The sequence below is a fragment of the Syzygium oleosum genome, unplaced genomic scaffold (assembly GCF_021117445.2).
Source record: "Syzygium oleosum isolate NSW1041296 unplaced genomic scaffold, Sole_v2.1 Sole_v2.01, whole genome shotgun sequence".
In the NCBI taxonomy this organism is placed as follows: domain Eukaryota; kingdom Viridiplantae; phylum Streptophyta; class Magnoliopsida; order Myrtales; family Myrtaceae; genus Syzygium; species Syzygium oleosum.
In genome coordinates this window covers 35,606,702-35,625,512 of record NW_026607485.1, presented here as the reverse complement: position 1 = coordinate 35,625,512, position 18,811 = coordinate 35,606,702, and the positions used below count along the sequence as shown (strand labels likewise).

The window sequence follows — 18,811 nt, the reverse complement described above, 5'->3', positions numbered from 1 at the left end:
ATGTGCTCATTCCAGGAGGTCAATGGCATATTTCGTTTGATAGAGAAGTAATTCTTCAGATATGTACTTGGCCTCTATACCGAAGAAATAGTGTAAACAACCCAAGTCTTTCATGTGGAAGCTGGAGCTAAGAGATTTGGTCAATTCAGTAAGCAGCTATTTGAACTCCTGGTTAACACAATGTAATCGACGTATAGCAAGAATAGGACTGTATCGTGACCCTTGTGTAAGATAAAAAGAGATGGGTCAGTAGCACTACAGAAAAAGCCTGATTCCAAGAGGAAATTGCTGAATTTCTCGAACCATGCACACGGAGCCTGACGCAAACCATACAGAGAATTTTGGAGCAAACATACATGATTAGGGAGTTTCGAGAATCCTAGGGGCTGCTCCATATATACCGTTTCATTAAGTGTACCATGCAAGAAGGCATTCTTGACGTCTAATTGGTGTATCGACCATTTTTGCACCATAGCTACCAAGAGGACAATGCGAATTGTCGCCTGTTTCACCACAGGACTTAATGTCTCGAGAAAATCGATCCCCTCTTCTTGGTGATAGCCTTTAGCTACCAAACGTGCCTTTAATTTGTCAAGGCTCCCTTCTGCGGCCAACTTGGTTTTTAATACCCATTTGCACCCGATTACATTCATTTGATCAGTTCGTGGAACCAAAATCCAGGTCTGGTTCTCATGCAAGACATCCATTTCCTCTCTTTCATGTGCAAGTGCTGATTTTATAGATTTGGGTTCTGCAGGAACCCGGTATTTAGCTAGGCACGTGTATTTGGGGTTGGGCTTTACAATCCTAGATTTAAGCCTTGTCTGCATTTGGTGAGTAGAAGTGATTCTCGGCTATTCAGAAGTCACCGCATCTGATATAGGTGGCTCACAACTGTTAGTTGCTTGAGTTTCTTTAGATTGTTCATGAACACACGTGTTCTCCAACTCAGTAGAGGGAGACATTTGTGACACAGGTGTTTCCTTGTAAGGCACTCTGATTTGTCTAATCTCAAGGACATCATTATCTTGTAAAAAATCCAAATTATCATATGCAGTATTTCTCGGCTGTGATTCTCTATTAGATCCCATGAACTTCACTTCTTCAACCCATTTCTTATACAAAACCGTATATTGAGGGAACACATCATTCAACTTCTGAGCAAATGGAAAGAGACCTTCATTGAATGTAACGTTTATGCTGATATAAATCCTCCCATCTGTTGGTACAAGACAGCGGTACCCTTTATGCTTCTCGCTATAACCAAGAAACACACAAGTGAGAGAACGAGGATCAAATTTGTGTTGCGCATACGGTCAGAGACAAGGATAACGTGCACAACCAAACACTCTGAGAAAATCATATCTCAATTTTTGCCAAAAGATCTTACTATGAAGACTGTCCAGCTACAGATTTGGGGTTGGAAGGAGATTGATGATATAGTTTGCAGTAAAAAATGAATCGACCCAGTAAATCAGTGGAATTCTCGAGTGATAAAGCATAGACAATCCAAGCTCCACGAGATGTCGATGTTTCCTTTCCGAAACCCCATTTTGTTCCGAGGTATATGGACATGACATGTAATTCTTTATACCATAGTTTTTCAAATGTTTCTGAAATTTCGTACTAGTAAACTCTCCTCCTTTGTCGCTTTGAAACACTTTGATTTTGCGGTCGAATTGATTTTCCACACCTTTTTGAAAGAGAATGAAGATATCATAAAACTTTAATTTTAACTTCATTGGATATATCCAACTATAACGAGAAAAGTCATCTACAAACATGACGTAAAATCTGAAACCTTGAAAGGATTTTACTAGCGACGGACCCCAAATGTCGCAATGAATCCTTTCTAGAGGAAAATTGGTTGCAGACTCTGATAAAGGAAATGACAACTTAGCACTTTTTATAATCCAACAGCTCCCACACATGGCCTGAGCTTGTTTATTCCACTGAATAAGTTTCTGATTCTGCATAACTTTAAGTGTTTGTGCATTAGTGTGAGCAAGCCTTTGGTGCCACACTTCTTCACCCCCTGCCTTGCGTCTTTGAGTAAAAAGAGCCTCGGTTGCTTGTTCACCGACTCTGTAAAGTCCCCCAATTTTCCTTCCGAGCATCACTACTAAGTTGGTTTGATTGTCCTTGACATAAACACCATATTTGTCAAAAACAAAAGAGCAAGGATAATCATCGATTAGCTTTGAGACTGATAGAAGGTTTTTGTTATTTCTAGAACCACTACTACGTCATTAAGGGTTAATATATCAAGCTCAATATGAAGGAAAGCATTACCAGTAAATGTGATAGGAAGGCATGATCCATCACCTATCATAACACTATCATTACCAGTATACTTTGAAGGGTTGTGCATTATACCAGGATTTGCAGTGATATGAGCTGTGGCACTCGTATCCGGGTACCATTCACTTCGCTTTGGGTCCTCAAGATGCATGGCGGCAAGTGCAGTTGGGATTTCCTCGCTTTGGAAGGAGTTATCGAATAGGTACTAGCACCTTAGTGTGTCATGTCCCTGACGCTTACAAATTTGACAAGCAACTCTCACATTATCAGGTGCTCTTTCTTCTTGATAATTCTTGTTCTCAGGTGATTTGGGTAAGGGGTAGGACTTAACATCTTGGCACCTCTATGAAGAACTTGCATAGGGTCTAAACCCTTGACCTGAGCCATAAGAAAAATTTTGTTGTCTGAAACTTTATGCCTCCTGATTCATACCATAGGGCCTGTCGCTCGGATTTCTCCCTTGATAACCAAAGCCACGGCCTCTGCTGTTGTCATAGCCACGTCCTCTGCCATTACTCCTTCCACCTCTGCCTTCATAAAACCAATTATTCCCTTTCTGACTAACAAATACATAATTTGGTGAATTAAACCCATTGTTAAAATCCACTTTCTGTTCACCCTCAACAGTTCTCTACCCATAATATGCCAAATTGGGGTTAAATTGATTAGAGGAGTAATTTTGCAGCCTTGCCTCAAATCTCTCAAGTTGTGAAATGACCTCATCATAGTCGGGTTGAGGTTTCAAGCAGTAAATTGTGGTTCTAAAATTCTCAGCCTAACCCCTCCAAAACGCCAAAAACCTTCGTTATCTCATCCACGGGTTTACCAATTGCGTTTAACTTATCGAAAACCCTAAACCTTCGTGACCAAAATTATGGTTGTGCCCCCCATGGGCCACGGTGTCAGTTCCGGGCTATCTCGCTCTTGGGCTGCGGCCCCACTTGTTTTCGGTCAGAGTCTCCGTTGTCTTCTTCACTTCACTATCTTGAACCAGAGCCAAATTTTCAAACGGATCTTTACTCTCAACGATCTAATCATCTTTCTTTTCGGTCAATCCATGGGATTGCCTGGTTGACATATATATGATATTCAAATATATATTATGTCCTTATATTTGGTAGTAGTCTCCATAATATTATGAATAACCTCGCTCGAGTTAGCCGGGAGAGTTTCTCTAACCCCATTAGAAAGGGAAACATCCATTCCACTAAAGGGCTCACAACGATATACTTTCGATTCTCTGCAAAAGTTTCAGGCTGAAATTCATCTCTAGGTTTATTTTCTTTATAGTAGAGATTTTCGGGGATTAAAACTTTATCATTCCGCCTTATTTGGGTCTTTGAGATTATCGTTCGAACTCAATTGTGTTATATATCGAACTATAGATCGATTAGGGAAATTTTGAAGTCGAGATGAAGCTTAATAATTCAATAATCACCGTGTCTTTTTCTACATAGAAAGTAACTACTATAACCTCAAAAATTATACGTTGTTCTCAATATAAAACCAAAATGTTTTTTGTGAGCAATTTATTTATTTTAAGCTGATAATTATAAGGATCATATAGAAAAGTCTAACTTATCAGCATGATTACTCATTGATTTTCACACTGCATGTGCCTATTTTCAAAGCACTGGAAAAGGGATTATCATAGACCGATGGCAATACCATTGCCCCCAGGAAAGACCACGAATCTGGGACACTGGAAGCCAAGTCCAAGAATGTCTTTGGACTGGCTGTACTAGGAGTTGAATCTCCCTGTTCTTGTCCAAGTTGGCGGGCTTGAAGAAACCTTTCTTTTTCTTACCTTGTCATCATGGTTGTCAAACAAAATTTGGGCCACGAAAACTTGTTGCGATGGGAGAAGTAAGGAGAGACCTGCTCTAATAGCTTTAATCATCGTGTTTTTCATGATAATTCTCTCGAAATACTAAGCATGATTAAAAAGAAGATCGCCCAAAAAAGAACGATGAAAGTTGTGCCCTCTCAAATTTATTGCTTTGGTCACTACAAGCCATGATACCTAATCTAATAACAGCTCCTCTCTAGGTTTTTTTCTACTAGTAAAATGGTGGAAAGAGGCGTTATCATAGAAGTTTCACACACCCTATGAAATGTTGATTTGAGTCAATAGACACCGCCAGAAAGACAAACTTGTCATCGTAACCCCTCCACGGCTCAATCACGCAGGAAATGTTAGTGCGTCATAGAGCTCTTGATAGTCGGGTCGCTGTAATCCTTGTGCTTCCGGTGTTGTTCTGCTCGGGACAGCCCTAAAAATTTCTGTACCTGGAGTGGCATTTCTTGTGATCAGCTTTAACAACAGGTGCTGGCCCTCAACTCCTCAGCATCCTTGCATCGGACTCGATATCATCGTCCCTTGGCTACCTACGAAATTTGGATGGGAATTGCTGACATGGTAGTCTGGTCAGCAATGGCCGTGAACGTTGACTAGACTGCCAAGTCAGCAATTTCCGACCAAAATTGGCTAGAAATACTACATTAGAAAATCATCAAAAGGTTTTGACTAAATTGACCAAATTGAAAAATTTAAGATTAAATTGGCCGCCGTACAACAGGTTTATAACTTTTTGAACAATTTTCCTGATAAATCACCGTGTTTTTTCTACATACAAAAGTAACTATTATAACCTCAACAATTTCATGTTAGATGTTGTTCTCAATTATAATTATAACCTTGAATATATTATGGGGAGATTGTTCTCAATCTAAAACCCAAATGATTCTTGTGAGCTATTAATTCATTGTAAGCAATCAATAATAATGATCACGTAGAAAACTCTAAACTTACCAAAGTGATCACTCATTGCTTTCAGTTGCGTTTCGTCGCACTGAAACCGAAAAATGAAAAAACGGATTAATACCAAATTAATTGTTCGGATTAAAACCAAATGAATAGTTTCAACGGATCATCAATAGACTGATGGAAGGAGCATGAATCTGAGACAACGGAAGTCAAGTCCAAGAATGTCTTTGGACTGGCTGGACTAGGAGTTTTTTTTTTTTTTTGGCCTTATGGACTGGGAGTTGAATCTCCCATTTCTTAGTCCAACTTGGTGGGCTTAAAGAAACTTCTTCTCCCTTACCTTGTCACCAAAAAATTGGGCCTCAGTGGTGGTCATCACAAGCCACCACACCAGATCTAATACCACCTCTTCCTAGGTCAGTTCTTATCAGTAAAAGGATGGAAAGAGGCGATGAGTGTCAGGCAACCGCTATCGGATGTTATCATAGAAGTTTCGGGCGCTCTGTGAAATGTCTGATTTGAGTCGATAGGTACAACCAGAAGGACGAACTTGTCAACATAACCCCTGTGCAACTCAACCACGCATGAAGCCGGAGGCTCACCATGGCCCAAGTGTCATCCATAAAGTAATCTAGATCTAGGATCGACGAGCAACTAGGATTAGACGGAGGGATTGGCTATTTGTTAACGACATATTGTGTCTCTAGAAGTGTAGCTATGATTCGAGTCCCAAAGAATGCAACTTTTCTTAAAAGCAAGTCCCTTACCAATCATCACACGGATGGCGCTTGGACTTTTCCATAAATGTTATAATTGCAGCAAAAGTCGATTTGGCTTTTGGAAAGTGTCTGACCAATTCTCCAAAGTCACGATTGCACCAAAGATGTAGGAACTCACGACACTCTTGGACAGTTGCAGCACTCAAATTTCGAGATGCTCTAGCTGTAAAACTCTTACCCGATTATGGTAGGATGAAAAGACAACTGCCGTACGGGACGATTTTTTTTTTTTTTTGGGCCACTTACGGGGCGATTTAAGAGGTTTGTATATAATGGTCTGGTTTTGCTTCTTTTGGGGATTGATTTGGCTATAATTAAACATGGATGGGAAGCCCATTGCAATGTTTTTAAATGGAGCCAATGACATGATTGATATATCTTTGTGATAGTGAGGTGCGGATACGCACAAAATATAAAATAAGCGACATCAATATAGATGGATATTAGATAACTCGTTTCATTTTATAACAGGTTAAGGAAAGCAACAACGATACAAATGATTTCTGAACTTTGGCTCAATATATAATGTGATCTATGAACTTTTAATTTGTTCAATGTGGTCCCTGAACTTTAGTCTAACGTGCAATGTAGTCCTTAACTTCAATTTATTCAATATATTCCTTGGACTTTTAGTACATGTTCAACTTAATCCCTAAACTATATGATAATATTCAATATTGGCCATGAAATTAAATTAGTGAAAGGATAACATTGAACATTTTCATATAGTTTAGGAATTAAATTGAATATGTGCCGAAAGTCCAAGAACCACATTGAATAAATTAAAAATTTAAAGACCGCATTGCATATTAGGTTATAGTTCAAGGACCACATTATACAAATTAAAAGTTCAATGACCACATTACACATTAGATCAAAGTTCAGAAATTATTTATATCATTTTTCCTTTGGGAAAAGTACAAAGAGACAAAGGACAAAATAACATGAAGCAGCAAGTAACAAGGTTACATCATCTTCTCATGCCTTGGAATGAGTGGCGAGTCTAATTTCAACGTGCATTTAAAGTGAGAATGATAACTATTCGATTTCCTTATTTTTTTATTTTTTTTATTTTCGAGAATAGATTTTGAACATAAATCCATTAGGTAAAATAATTTATTTTTTTTTTATTTCTGGAACAAATTTTCGCCCCAAAATAGATTTGGAACAAAAAATGAGAAATTAAAATTTTATACTTTAATATTTTTGGAACAAAAACGAAAAAAACAACTCTCTTTTACGGCTCACACTTCCCACCAGCCGCCCGTCTGCCGCTGCTTATTGGCCATCCACATGTCATCCGCCTGCAACCGCTAGCCAGTCGGTCGGCCGTTTGCCGCCCGCAGCTGCTCGTCGGTCGTCCATAGCTGCTCGCCAGCTGCCTACCGGCCTTAGGGAATAAAAATTTAAGAATAACCTATCAAACGAATTTCTATTCCGGGAACAAAAATTTTATGTCATTAATAAATGCTACTTTTTGTTCATAAACTCGTTCGATGAAGAGAAATAAATTTTTCTATTTCTAGCCAGAAATAGGGTTAGGGAAGAGACATGTTGTCATCCGTGCCCTTAGTGAACTGGGCAACATTTTTTTTAAGGTTTATCAATAGGTCTGATGGCGGGGCCATACACAACATGGTTAGAGATTGAATTTTGGTGAATAAGTTTAACCGAATGTATGCAGAAGTGTCCAAACCAGTGGATTACGAGTCGTACCAACATGAATAACGCGTGTCTACATTGCATTAAGAAAGGATGCATTTGGGCATGACGAGATTGATCCAAGGCGAGCGCCCCGCTTTCGTCCCAGTCTCATCCTAAACAATTTGGCTTCACTTCGATGATTTTTTACAGTAACATGTGCTAGTACTGCATGAGTTTCTTCTTGGTGTATGCTGTACATGGTACTGTGTTTTTGTTGTGCCAAATCCAACGGGGTCGACACTCGATAGTTTCTAAGGAAAATTGTCAAAAAAGTCCTTAACTTATTGCACTTTTGCCAATTTAGTCCTAAACTTTTTAATTTTATTAATTCAGTCATAAACCTTTTAACTTCTTGCCAATTCAGTCCATTTGGCCAATTTTGATCCGCCGGCGCTAGCCGTCCGATCAACGTTGACGTGGCAAATTTTTAGTAGTTTTTTCGAATTTTTTAATATTTTTTCTTTTCTTTTTTCTGCATTTCTTCCTCTCTGGCCGATCCGATGACTGGCCAGAGGCACAGGCCGGTGAGGTCAACCTCACCGGCCTCTGGCAAAGCTCGCCCCTCCGGCCACTGGTGAGGGCAAGCTCGCCCACCGTTGCCTGGGCGAGATCAAGGCCGACATCACCCAGCTAAGGAGAGGCTGACCTCGCTGTCACTGGGCAAGGTGGAACCCATCGCTGTCGCAGGTCGGCCAGCCATGGCGAGATCGACTCGCCATCTCTGGGCGAGGTGGAACCCAGCAACGACGAGGTCAGCCTCGCCATGGTTGGCTGAGGCTCGACCTTGCCAGCTGGCGAGGCCGGCCAACGCCGTCACAGGGTTCCACGTCGCCTAGCAACGGCGAGTTCGGCCTAGCCTTGGCTAGGCAAGGTCGGCCTCGATCTCACCCAGGCAAAGGCGGGCGAGCTCGCTATCACTAGTGGCCAGCGGGGGCGAGCTTTGCCTCGCCAGCTAGAGAGGAAGAAGTGCAGAAGAAAAAAAAGAAAAAAAAATTCAAAAATTCAAAAAAATATTTAAAAATTGTCAAATCAACATTGGCCGATGGCCACGCCAGCGCCGGCAGGTCAAAATTGGCCGAATGAACTGAATTGACAGGAAGTGAAGGTTTAGGACTTAATTAGTAAAAGTGCAATAGGTTTAGGACTTTTTGGACAATTTTTCCATATTTTCTATGGGTATGTTGTATTATGCGTATGGTCATTACTCGCATTCGAATTCAGCTAAAATTGAAATGTGAGATGTCCATATTTGTAATCTGCCGATCAGAGTTCTATCAAGCATGGAAAAAAGCATAATCGTTAAATATTATATATATATATATATATATATATATATATATATATGATATGCTTATAATGAAGCTTAGATCATGGATCTCACCTTTGATTAAAAATGGTAGATAAAAATCATTCAAATGAAGTGAACAAATAATAATTCGAGATGTGAATTGTTTCAATTCAAGTTTATTACTGCTTTATGCTTATCAAGGTTTGGGTTCCAATCATTACAATTGCTCATTCTCTTGAAGCCACTTTCAATATCACACACATATATGTATGCCTCTCATAATTGCTCGGTGTGCGTGAAATGGGAAGACTATCACAACTAATGGAGATTAATGGGGTGCTTAAAGAGCTCCAGACACCACATCGATATTAAAAAAAGAATTGCTCTTTTATCAATTACTTGAGAGAATGGGCCTAATTCCATATAAAAAAAACCCCTAACTTTAGTTCAAATCTTAATTCTGCCCAAACTTTAATTTGTCAAAAAAAAATCACCAACTTTCACTCTATTCCTAGATATGGCGATGCATACAAAAGTCTCCACTAGTTTCTTCAGAACCATCAACATTAGGGCCACTTAGAGGTTCATTATTAGAATTCGCGCATTCATCAACACCCTTTCCCCTTCGTATTGAACAACAACAGTCTCTTGATATAAATAATTTTGAAGATTTCAGTACCTACTTTTGAATAGAGGGTTAATGGAGGCAGCTTTAAGATTAAAGTGAACGCCGGTGACTCTTTTTCAAACACAAAAGAGTCGGGGCGAAATTGAGATCAAATTTGAAGTTGGGAATTTCATAGAGAAATTAGGCTCGAGAGAACGGAGCGGAACGAAATAAAATAACAAAGGGTAAGAGCCTGACTTTCGAGAGCATGCAACTCCTCCACATCATTTAATAATCACAATTCAATTATGAGATGGGAGATTCGAGATGATCCCTATTGTGTGGTCAATTTTGTCACCTATCATAGATAGAATCTGATTGCACTTTTTATACGAGACAGGTGTGATTAGTTCAAATCATGCGTATGTATGATGCTGCTGGCAAAAGCACCTTCATTGGTTGACCATTCCCCGATTCACTTTTGTTCGTTTTGGCCACCCATCCGCTTTTTAATTAATAGCACAATGAATCCAAAACTTCAAGCCGACCAATCTTCATGAGTTTATATATAAATTTTCATCCACGTATCTTCAATAAGGTTCATATTACAGAATTATTCGCTTAGATTTATAATCGCTTTAATTGAGTAAGGATGCGCCGATTTGGATATAGAATATATCGCATTAAAAGTGAGATTTTGTTTATTTAGCGGAGAATGAATGATTCGCTAGAGGCCCGCAAGGGTGTCGAGGCCTGCAACGATGGACGGCGACCTTCGCCGGCCATCAACGAGGCCCGGTGATGGCTGGGTGATGGCCAGTGGAGGGAAAAAGAGATAAAAGAAAAAGGAAAAAGAAAAGAAAATGAAAAAAGAAGAAAAATTTTCACAAAATTAAAAAAATATTGCAAAAAGTGTCAACGTTAGTGATATTCGACCAAAACTAGCCGGAATGACTAAGTTGGCAAATTGTCTAAAGGCTTAGGACTATTTGGCCAAATTAAAAAATTTAATCCTGAATTGATCGTCGTACAATAAGTTTAGAATTTTTTGGACACTTTTCCCTATAATTCACCATGTCTTTTCTACATAGAAAGCAACTATTATAACCTCAAACATTTCGTGTTAGACGTTGTTCTCAATTATAATTACAACCTCAAATAATTTTACCGTAAGATTGTTCTCGATCTAAAACCCGAATGATTCTTGTGAGCTATCAATTCATTTCAATCAGCCAATCACAGCGATCATGTAGAAAATTCTTAACTTGTCAGTGTGATCGCTCATTGCTTTCGATCACATTTCTTCGAGCTGAAACCGAAAGATGAAAAATTCGGATTAAAACCAAATTAATCGTTTCAACGGATCATCAATAGACTGATGGAAGGAGCATGAATCAGAGACAATGGAAGTCAAGTCTAAGAATGTCATTGGACTGGCTAAACTAGGAGTCGAATCTCCCATTTCTTAGTCCAACTTGATGGGCTTGAAAGAAACTTCTCCTTCCTTAACCTTTGTCATTGGGTGTCACCAAAATTTGGGACTCATTGGTCATTACAAGACACCACACCAGATCTAACACCACCTCTTCCCTAGGTTAAGTTCCTGTTAGTAGAAGAAGGATGGAAAGAGGCGATGAGTGTCGGCAACCGCTATTGGACGTTGTCGTGGAAGTTTCACGTGCTCTGTTGAGTCGACAGCTACTCCCGAAACGACGAGCTTGTCAACGGAACCCCTTCACAGTCAACCACACACACGAAGCTGGAGGCTCACCATGGCCCCAAGTGTCACATCCATAAAGTAATCTAGGTCTGGGAACAGACGAGCAACTAGGTTTTAGACGGACAGATTAGTGACAGACTGTGTCTCGAGAAGCGTAGCCATGACTCGAGTCCCAAGGTATGCAACTATTCTTGAAAAGAAGCCCCGCCCCGATATTCTCACGGATGGCATTTGGACTTTTCCATAGACGTTATAGTTGCGGCAAAATTCACTTTAGCTCTTTGGAAAGTGTCCGACAAAGTTAATAATCTAATAAAAGGCTGTCTCTAGTGAAAATTGGTATGGTCGTGCTTCTTCTGGTGATTGATGTGGACATAATTAACGTGGATGGGAACCCCATTACAATGTTTTTATATAGAGAGCCCAATCACATGTTTGCTATATCCTAAAGAAAGCGAGGTGAGGATACGAACAAATACAATACAAGCGATAGAGATGTGGGCGCACATTAGGTGACTCGTTTCCTTTTGTTATAGGCCAGGGAAAAGCACAAAGAGATAAGGACAAAATTACAGGAGCAAGGAGGCTGATTTCGACGTGCAATCATCTAATCGAGCATTGGTTTTAAGGTTATTTCAATAGGCGTGACAACCGACCCGCGATGCAATAACACATTTAAAAATTGATTTTTTTGCTGGAATAAGTTACCCAAAATCGCATGCAGAAGTGTTTGAACAAAGTGAATACGACGTTTGTTAACATGAACATCACGTGTCTAAGTTGCATCCATAAGGATGCAAAATTTGGGCATGACAAAATTGACCTATCTAAGCTTCTTCGCTTTCATCCCTCTCTCTGCCCTAAGAAATTTATAAGGTTAATACTACAAAAAATTATAAACTAGTACATCCGTGATAAATTTACCCAAAACTAATTATTTGACCATCAAAAACTCTAAACTGGTATACCCATGACAAATTTACTATCCGTTAATTTTCGTTAAATTGAATTTATATCACGAAAAATCACAAACTGATACACTTGTGACAAACAGAGGATAAAAACCCCAAACTGGTACACCCGTTAACTGCCACGTGTCATCCAACTCATCAATTTGACGGTAAAATTAATGAAAATTAACGGACGGTAAAATTGTCCTAAGCGTACCAGTTTGGGATTTTTGGTAGTCAAAAAATTAATTTAAGATAAATTTGTCACAAGTGTACCGGTTTGGAGTTTTTGGTGATATCAACCTAAATTTATATTATAGAAAGGCGAATGAGGGGCTTAGAAAGATTTGAACTAAGATTTTTGTACTCTAATACCATGTAAAATAATGTGAGGTCATTGCCAAATTTTTTAATAATTTAAGCTAGTAAATGATGCATCGTGCTTTGGCGTGCCAAATTCAATTGGGGTTTGATAGCTTCTACGTGTATGCTGTACTGGCCGTATGGACTTTACCCACATACGAACTCAACTAAAATTAAAATATAAGATGTCCATATTCGTGATCTATCATATTGGACGGTTTGGAATGGGTGACTTCGACAATATTTGAGTGGAACGTGAGCTTTTATAATGAAGCTACAATCTTGAATCTCACCTTTCACTTAAAAAATGGCAGGTCGAGATCATTTAAACGAAGTGAACGAATGATAATTTGGGATATGAGTTGTTTCGATTTGAGCCTGTCACTGATTCATGCCGATCGATGTCCAGGTTCCAATTTCCGCACTTAAGCATTCTCTTGGAACCATGCTCCCAACGGAACGGGAGGACCGTCATATTTGATAGGGAATTATCGAGTGCTCGAAGAGTTCCCGACGCCTCGTTCGATGTTACAAAAAGAAGAAGAAAGATTTGATTCCTTCTTCGATTGCTCCAGACAAGGTCGCTGACCTCACGAATTTCGAGATCTTGCAACTCCCTCCATACCATTTAATAATTACGATATTGTGGTGACCAAGAATCCAACGTGTCAAATCTTGTCATCTATCATGAATAGGATCGATAGGTACTTTTTTTATGTGGGACAAGGTGTGATTAATTCAAATTATGCGAACGGTCGGGCTGGCAAAAGCGCCTTCGATTGGTTGACCATTCCACTGTCCTTTTGTGATTGTTTTTGGACATTATTCCGCCTTTTATTTAATGACACAAAGGATCGAAAACTTCAGCCGGACTAATCTTCAAAATTGGTACATAAAATTCCCATCCACCTACATTAGATAAGAACCTGTTTATAGAGTATTTTTGTGGACTTTTAAGATAATTTGATTTAATGAGGATGAAGTGATTCTAATATGAAATTTATCGCATTTTAAAATAGGCACTTAATCACTTAGCCGGCATTTTGCGGGTTTCCCATATTGGAACATTCACATGGGATCGGGTTTTCTTCTCGCTCTTTTTGTGTAGGCAGAAGAGATATGACAATCGTTCGTTCAATTTCAGAAAAGGAAAAATGACACAAATGCTTCATCGTCCCTAAATTTTTAATTTGTTCAATATGGTCCCTGAACTTTAGCCTAATGTGCAATGCCATCCCCGAATTTTTAGTTTGTTCTACATCCTCCTTGAAATTTTGGTATATGTTCAATTCAATCCTTCGACTACATGAAAATGTTTAATGTTGTAATTGAACTTGAATTAATGAAAAAATAAAATTTGATATTTCATATAGTATATGGATTATAATGAACATGTATCAAAAGTTCAGGAACTAAATTGAATAAATTAAAAGTTCGGGGACGACGTTACACATTGAGCCAAAGTTCAGAGATCATTTGCATAAGTATCCCTTTCAAAGACACGACTTTGCTCCAAAAAAAAGAAGAAGGAGGAGGAGGAAAAAGCCTTTTAATTCGAGCTGTGCATGGGCTAGTTCTGAGATTGAAGTTAAAGTTCTAGCAATTTGATCATTAAATAGTCATCCACTCGAAGTTGAATTTAATACCGCTTGAAATCTGTTAGTTCGATTCGATTCCGAATCCTTATACAGTTCCATTTAGCCTTTTAGTTTCCAAATCATGTTATTTCAATTCGGTCCAGTTTTACTCAAACCAAACTAACTTAAAACCATGCTCATTCCTAATTATTTATTGGCGAGCTAAGTAAGCTCCACGTCATCAAGTTAGCGGATTCACTTTTTGTCTACTAGACTATACCATGCACGATACAAATCCAATTGCACATTTTGATTTCCAAAATCTCACGAACATTGAATTCATCCTTTTCCTTTCTAAACTATTTCACATCTCCGATTGACTTGGATAAATTAGAGGACCCCGAATATTAAAAGAATAAAAAAAAAACTCCCGTACAAAAGAAAAAAGAAAAGAAAAACAAAACATCATCGGCCGCATCTGAACTGTACCAAAGTCCTAAACCACACCGAACCAAAACCTAGAAAAGAACCAACGAATAAAAAAAAAAAAACAAAGAACATCTGATAAATTCCCAAATTTTCCCCAATTACACGTCAGAAAAATGAATTTTTTCCCACCCGAACGAATCACGAAACGTGAAGAAAGAAAATTCGAAATACAGATAAACAGTTAAAGAAGGAGGAGGAGAAGAAGCCGCCGCCGCCGGCGACTGTTAACAGCCCGAACCGCCCGCACTTTCCACAACTACCACCACCACCACCACCACCACCTTCTCCGAACTTGCGTCCGTCTTCCTCCTCCTCCTCCTCCTCCTTCCACAGTCAAACAAACAAACACTCTTCAGCTTCTGCCCATCTTCCCGCTTCCCCCCCTCGCCTCGTCCCCCCTTCCCATGTCGCTCCTCCGCCGCGGCCCCGCCGCCCTCGCCGCCCTCCTCGCCGTCCTCCTCGCCGCCCTCTGCATCCCCCCGTCGCTGTCCCAGAACGACACCACCGGCGCCGCTTGCCCCCTCAACTTCACCGTCCTCAGCGACCTCTTCACCCCGGCCGCCCGCCCCTCCCTCGGCGTCTCCACCGAGTGCGGCTACATCCTCCAGGGCCTCCGCCTCGTCCAGTCCCGTTACCTCCAGCTCACCGGCTCCTTCCTCCCCCCGCTCAGCTCCTCCAATTCGTGCTGGGTCTCGTACCAGGGCCTCATCGACACGTTCATCCCCAACTTCGACATCCGCCGCTCCTGCGGGTTCGAGACGTCCTGGATTTCGGAGGGCTGCATGAACATCACCACCCTGTCCCAATTCGAAGCCCTCATCCCCAACTCCACGCTGAGCAGCGTCGCCACCAGCTGCAACCAGTCGCTCGAGAACAGCTCCCCCTGCGGCATCTGCACGGTCAGCCTGTCAAGCATCGCGTCCTACCTGAACGGCCCCTCGGTCGGGAACGTCTCGGATTGCACCGCCTACCCATTGATCTATGCGGCGGCGTTCGCGAATTACCTTGGGCCCACGGATAAAGGTACCGCCAAGTGCTTGTTCAACCTCGATTTTACGGATTCGGGGGGCAAGAGTAGGATGAAGCTGGTGGTGATACTGGTGGCCCTAATCGGTTGTGGGTTGGGGGTGGTTGCGGCTCTCATTGGGTTTTGGCTTTACAGGAGGAAGCATGGGAGGTTGAAGAGGAGGAGAGGAGGGATCGATGGGGTCGATAGAGGGTTCGGGTTGCAGAATTTCGAGGAGAGTACCACAGTGGTCAGGTTCTCATTTGAGGACATCAAGAGGGCTACTAGGAACTTCTCTAGGGATTACATCATAGGGAGAGGTGGATATGGAAATGTTTACAGGGGGTTGTTGCAGGACGGCACCGAAGTCGCGCTGAAGAGGTTCAAGAATTGCTCCGCTGCAGGGGACGCGAATTTCGCTCATGAAGTCGAGGTCATCGCCAGCGTCAGGCACGTGAACCTGGTCGCTCTTCGAGGGTATTGTATTGCCACGACGCAGTACGAGGGTCACCAGAGGATCATTGTGTGTGATCTGATGAGAAATGGAAGTTTGCATGACCATTTGTTTGGGTCGGCTGAGAGGAAGCTCAGTTGGCCTATTCGGCAGAAGGTTGCGCTTGGAACGGCCAGGGGGTTAGCTTATTTGCATTACGGGGCACAGCCTGGAATCATACATAGGGATATTAAGGCAAGTAATATACTTTTGGATGAGAAGTTTGAGGCCAAGGTGGCTGATTTTGGTCTTGCAAAGTTTACAGAAGAGGGTGTGACACATATGAGCACTAGGGTTGCCGGCACAATGGGGTACGTAGCGCCCGAGTATGCATTGTATGGGCAGTTGACGGAGAGAAGTGACGTTTATAGCTTCGGCGTTGTGCTTCTTGAGCTTCTGAGTGGGAAAAAAGCACTCTCGGGTAATAATGATGGTCAACCTTCTCTCATCACCGATTGGGCTTGGTCCTTAGTGAGGGAAGGTAGAGCTTTAGATGTTATCGAAGATAATATGCTGGAGTTAGGGTCACCGGAGATTATGGAACAGTATGTATTGGTTGCGGTGCTATGTTCTCATCCTCAACTATATGCTAGGCCAACGATGGATCAGGTTGTGAAGATGTTGGAAACAGAGTTATCAGTTCCTTCTATTCCGGAACGACCAATTCCTTTAGTGGCAGATATGGTTGACATTGAGAGATCGTTCAGCAGTATAGGCTCGGGTCGGTTATCTACTCCCCGGGGCTTCCAGTCGTATACGTTGGAAAGTGATACTCCCCGGGGCTTCCAGTCAGATACATTGGAAAGTGAGTGCGCTTCTGACAATAAAGGAACAAGTTCAAGTACCAGTAAATAAGTGCCAGTCCATATCTGCCTTTGAAACTGCATGCGCTCCAAACCATAAGGAAGAAGGAACAAGTTCAAGCACCAGTAAATGAGTGCCACGGTCTAAATCTCCATTCCAAATTGAATGCTCCTCTAACCATAAGGAAGAAGGAAAAGGTCCAGTAAATGAGTGCCAGAGCCTATATCTTTCCATATTGGAGGATGTTTGAGCCTTGCATAGAGATGACGCCCCACCAAATTCATGAGATAAGTAGATAAGTAGATGAATGTCTTAGGCAGTTCCACTCTCTCTTTTTGTGAGAAAAAAAAGGGAATGGTTATTATTCTTTCTTCTTTCTTTTATTTGTTCCACAGTCCATTTGAAATTTTAGTATCTTGTACATTCCGTTCATGTTCATTGTTCTTTAGTTAAGAATGAAATCCAAATTAGAGATTCAAGGCAGCTAGAATTCATGGTTCTACGAAGTCATTTTCCGATGGAGCACAAGCACTGATGTTTGATTTAGTATCTGGAGAACCAGCTGTTGACTCATTTGTTCTGTACTACTTTATCCTTATTTAAACTAAAAGTTCTGATGCATGATTCATATGCTATATGGTCCTAACTCACGACATCAGGCATTGGTTTTGTGGAACATGGATAAGCACATGTTATTGCAAGTGTTTGCTTGTGCAATTTATTGCCCATATAACCTATGGCTTGTGGGAATGCTGTTACTTTGGGAATCTTTACTGGATGCAATAGTATGATCCCGTGAAATTTGGTGTTAACAGTATGACCATCTAATACAAGAATTGACTACGCTCAAATTTCTATTGAGGTGCTAGGCTGCCGTTGAGATGGAGCATAAATTCTTCTTTCAGTATGTCTAGATGTATTTAGCTCTTGATTAATACTCTCTCGTGGGCTTAATTGTGGCTTCAGCTATCTCAAGAATCGAATATTTATTTAAAATAGATAGTGAAAACAATTACCTTTTTGCTTGGTGCTGATCCTGCTGTTTCAAAATATAGGTATGCCCTTTCCTGATAGAAGCTTTGGTCCAGAACACTTTATTTTCAGGTCTTTGAGTGCATGTCACGGTCATATCTATGGGGAGGCTTGGTTGCGCTGGTTACCGTATATGAACCATGACACTCTACGTTTGTACCCTATTCACTCCTGCATAGCTACATATATTGGATCTGTGTCTGTTCGCCCTCGCAGGTGGATTGACCACTTACGAGCTCCCTAGACTTTGCTGCTCTCATGTGCTTCTGAAGTGTTGTTACTAATGCTCCTTGTGCTTTTGAGAATCTGTAAACATTCTTTTAAGTGTGTATGTTAACTAGCTCTAGGTCCTGCAAAACCATTCAAAAGTAGTCTTACCTGATGCTGCCAATGAATTGGAACTTTCAGATGGCAGGAGTGTCATAGTGCCTAGGTTGAAATTTTCTTTTGCAATCTGTGGGACACTGATGGGTATATCGTACTTATGCATCAACTTTCATATCTGGCCTATGAACAAAGCAGAGTATTGAAATGTCCTGTATGAGGTATTCAGGAATCACGTTGACGCAGACAATGACATAGTTTGACGGCAAATTGAGTGCCTGCTCTATTGTCACTCGTCAGATATCTGGTGTGCTGCACCTAGACATGGCCATGGGCTGGTTTCGGCCTGGAACCGGCTCGGGTCAAACCCGGGACCGGTCCGTTGACCGGGCCCGCGGTTCGGAACGGAATTGGCCCGTGGCCTACGGGCCCGGTTCCGGTTAAAAAAAAAAAAAAAACTGCAGCAGGGCCTGCAGACGAAAAAAAAAAAAAAAACTGTTTTTTTTTTTTTACCGGCCGGTTCCGAACCGGGCCGGAACCGGAACTGGCACGGAACCGCCGGTTCCGGTTCATACATGGCCACGAACCGGAACCATCGGTTCCGAAC

At 41.2% G+C, this 18,811-nt stretch overlaps 1 protein-coding gene across 1 annotated transcript; it reads left to right on the top strand.

The window, feature by feature from the left end:
• The first annotated feature begins 14,693 nt into the window (after positions 1 to 14,693).
• Positions 14,694 to 17,331, top strand: LOC115683043 (probable LRR receptor-like serine/threonine-protein kinase RKF3). The gene has a single exon (XM_056319488.1). It carries the CDS (start codon positions 14,950 to 14,952, stop codon positions 16,897 to 16,899), a length of 1,950 nt encoding a protein of 649 aa, XP_056175463.1. The 5' UTR covers positions 14,694 to 14,949; the 3' UTR covers positions 16,900 to 17,331.
• Positions 17,332 to 18,811: the final 1,480 nt, after the last annotated feature.

Coding starts and splice junctions, on each gene's coding strand:
- LOC115683043 (XM_056319488.1), top strand. CDS start 14,950: ATGTCGCTCCTCCGCCGCGGCCCCGCCGCCCTCGCCGCCCTCCTCGCC.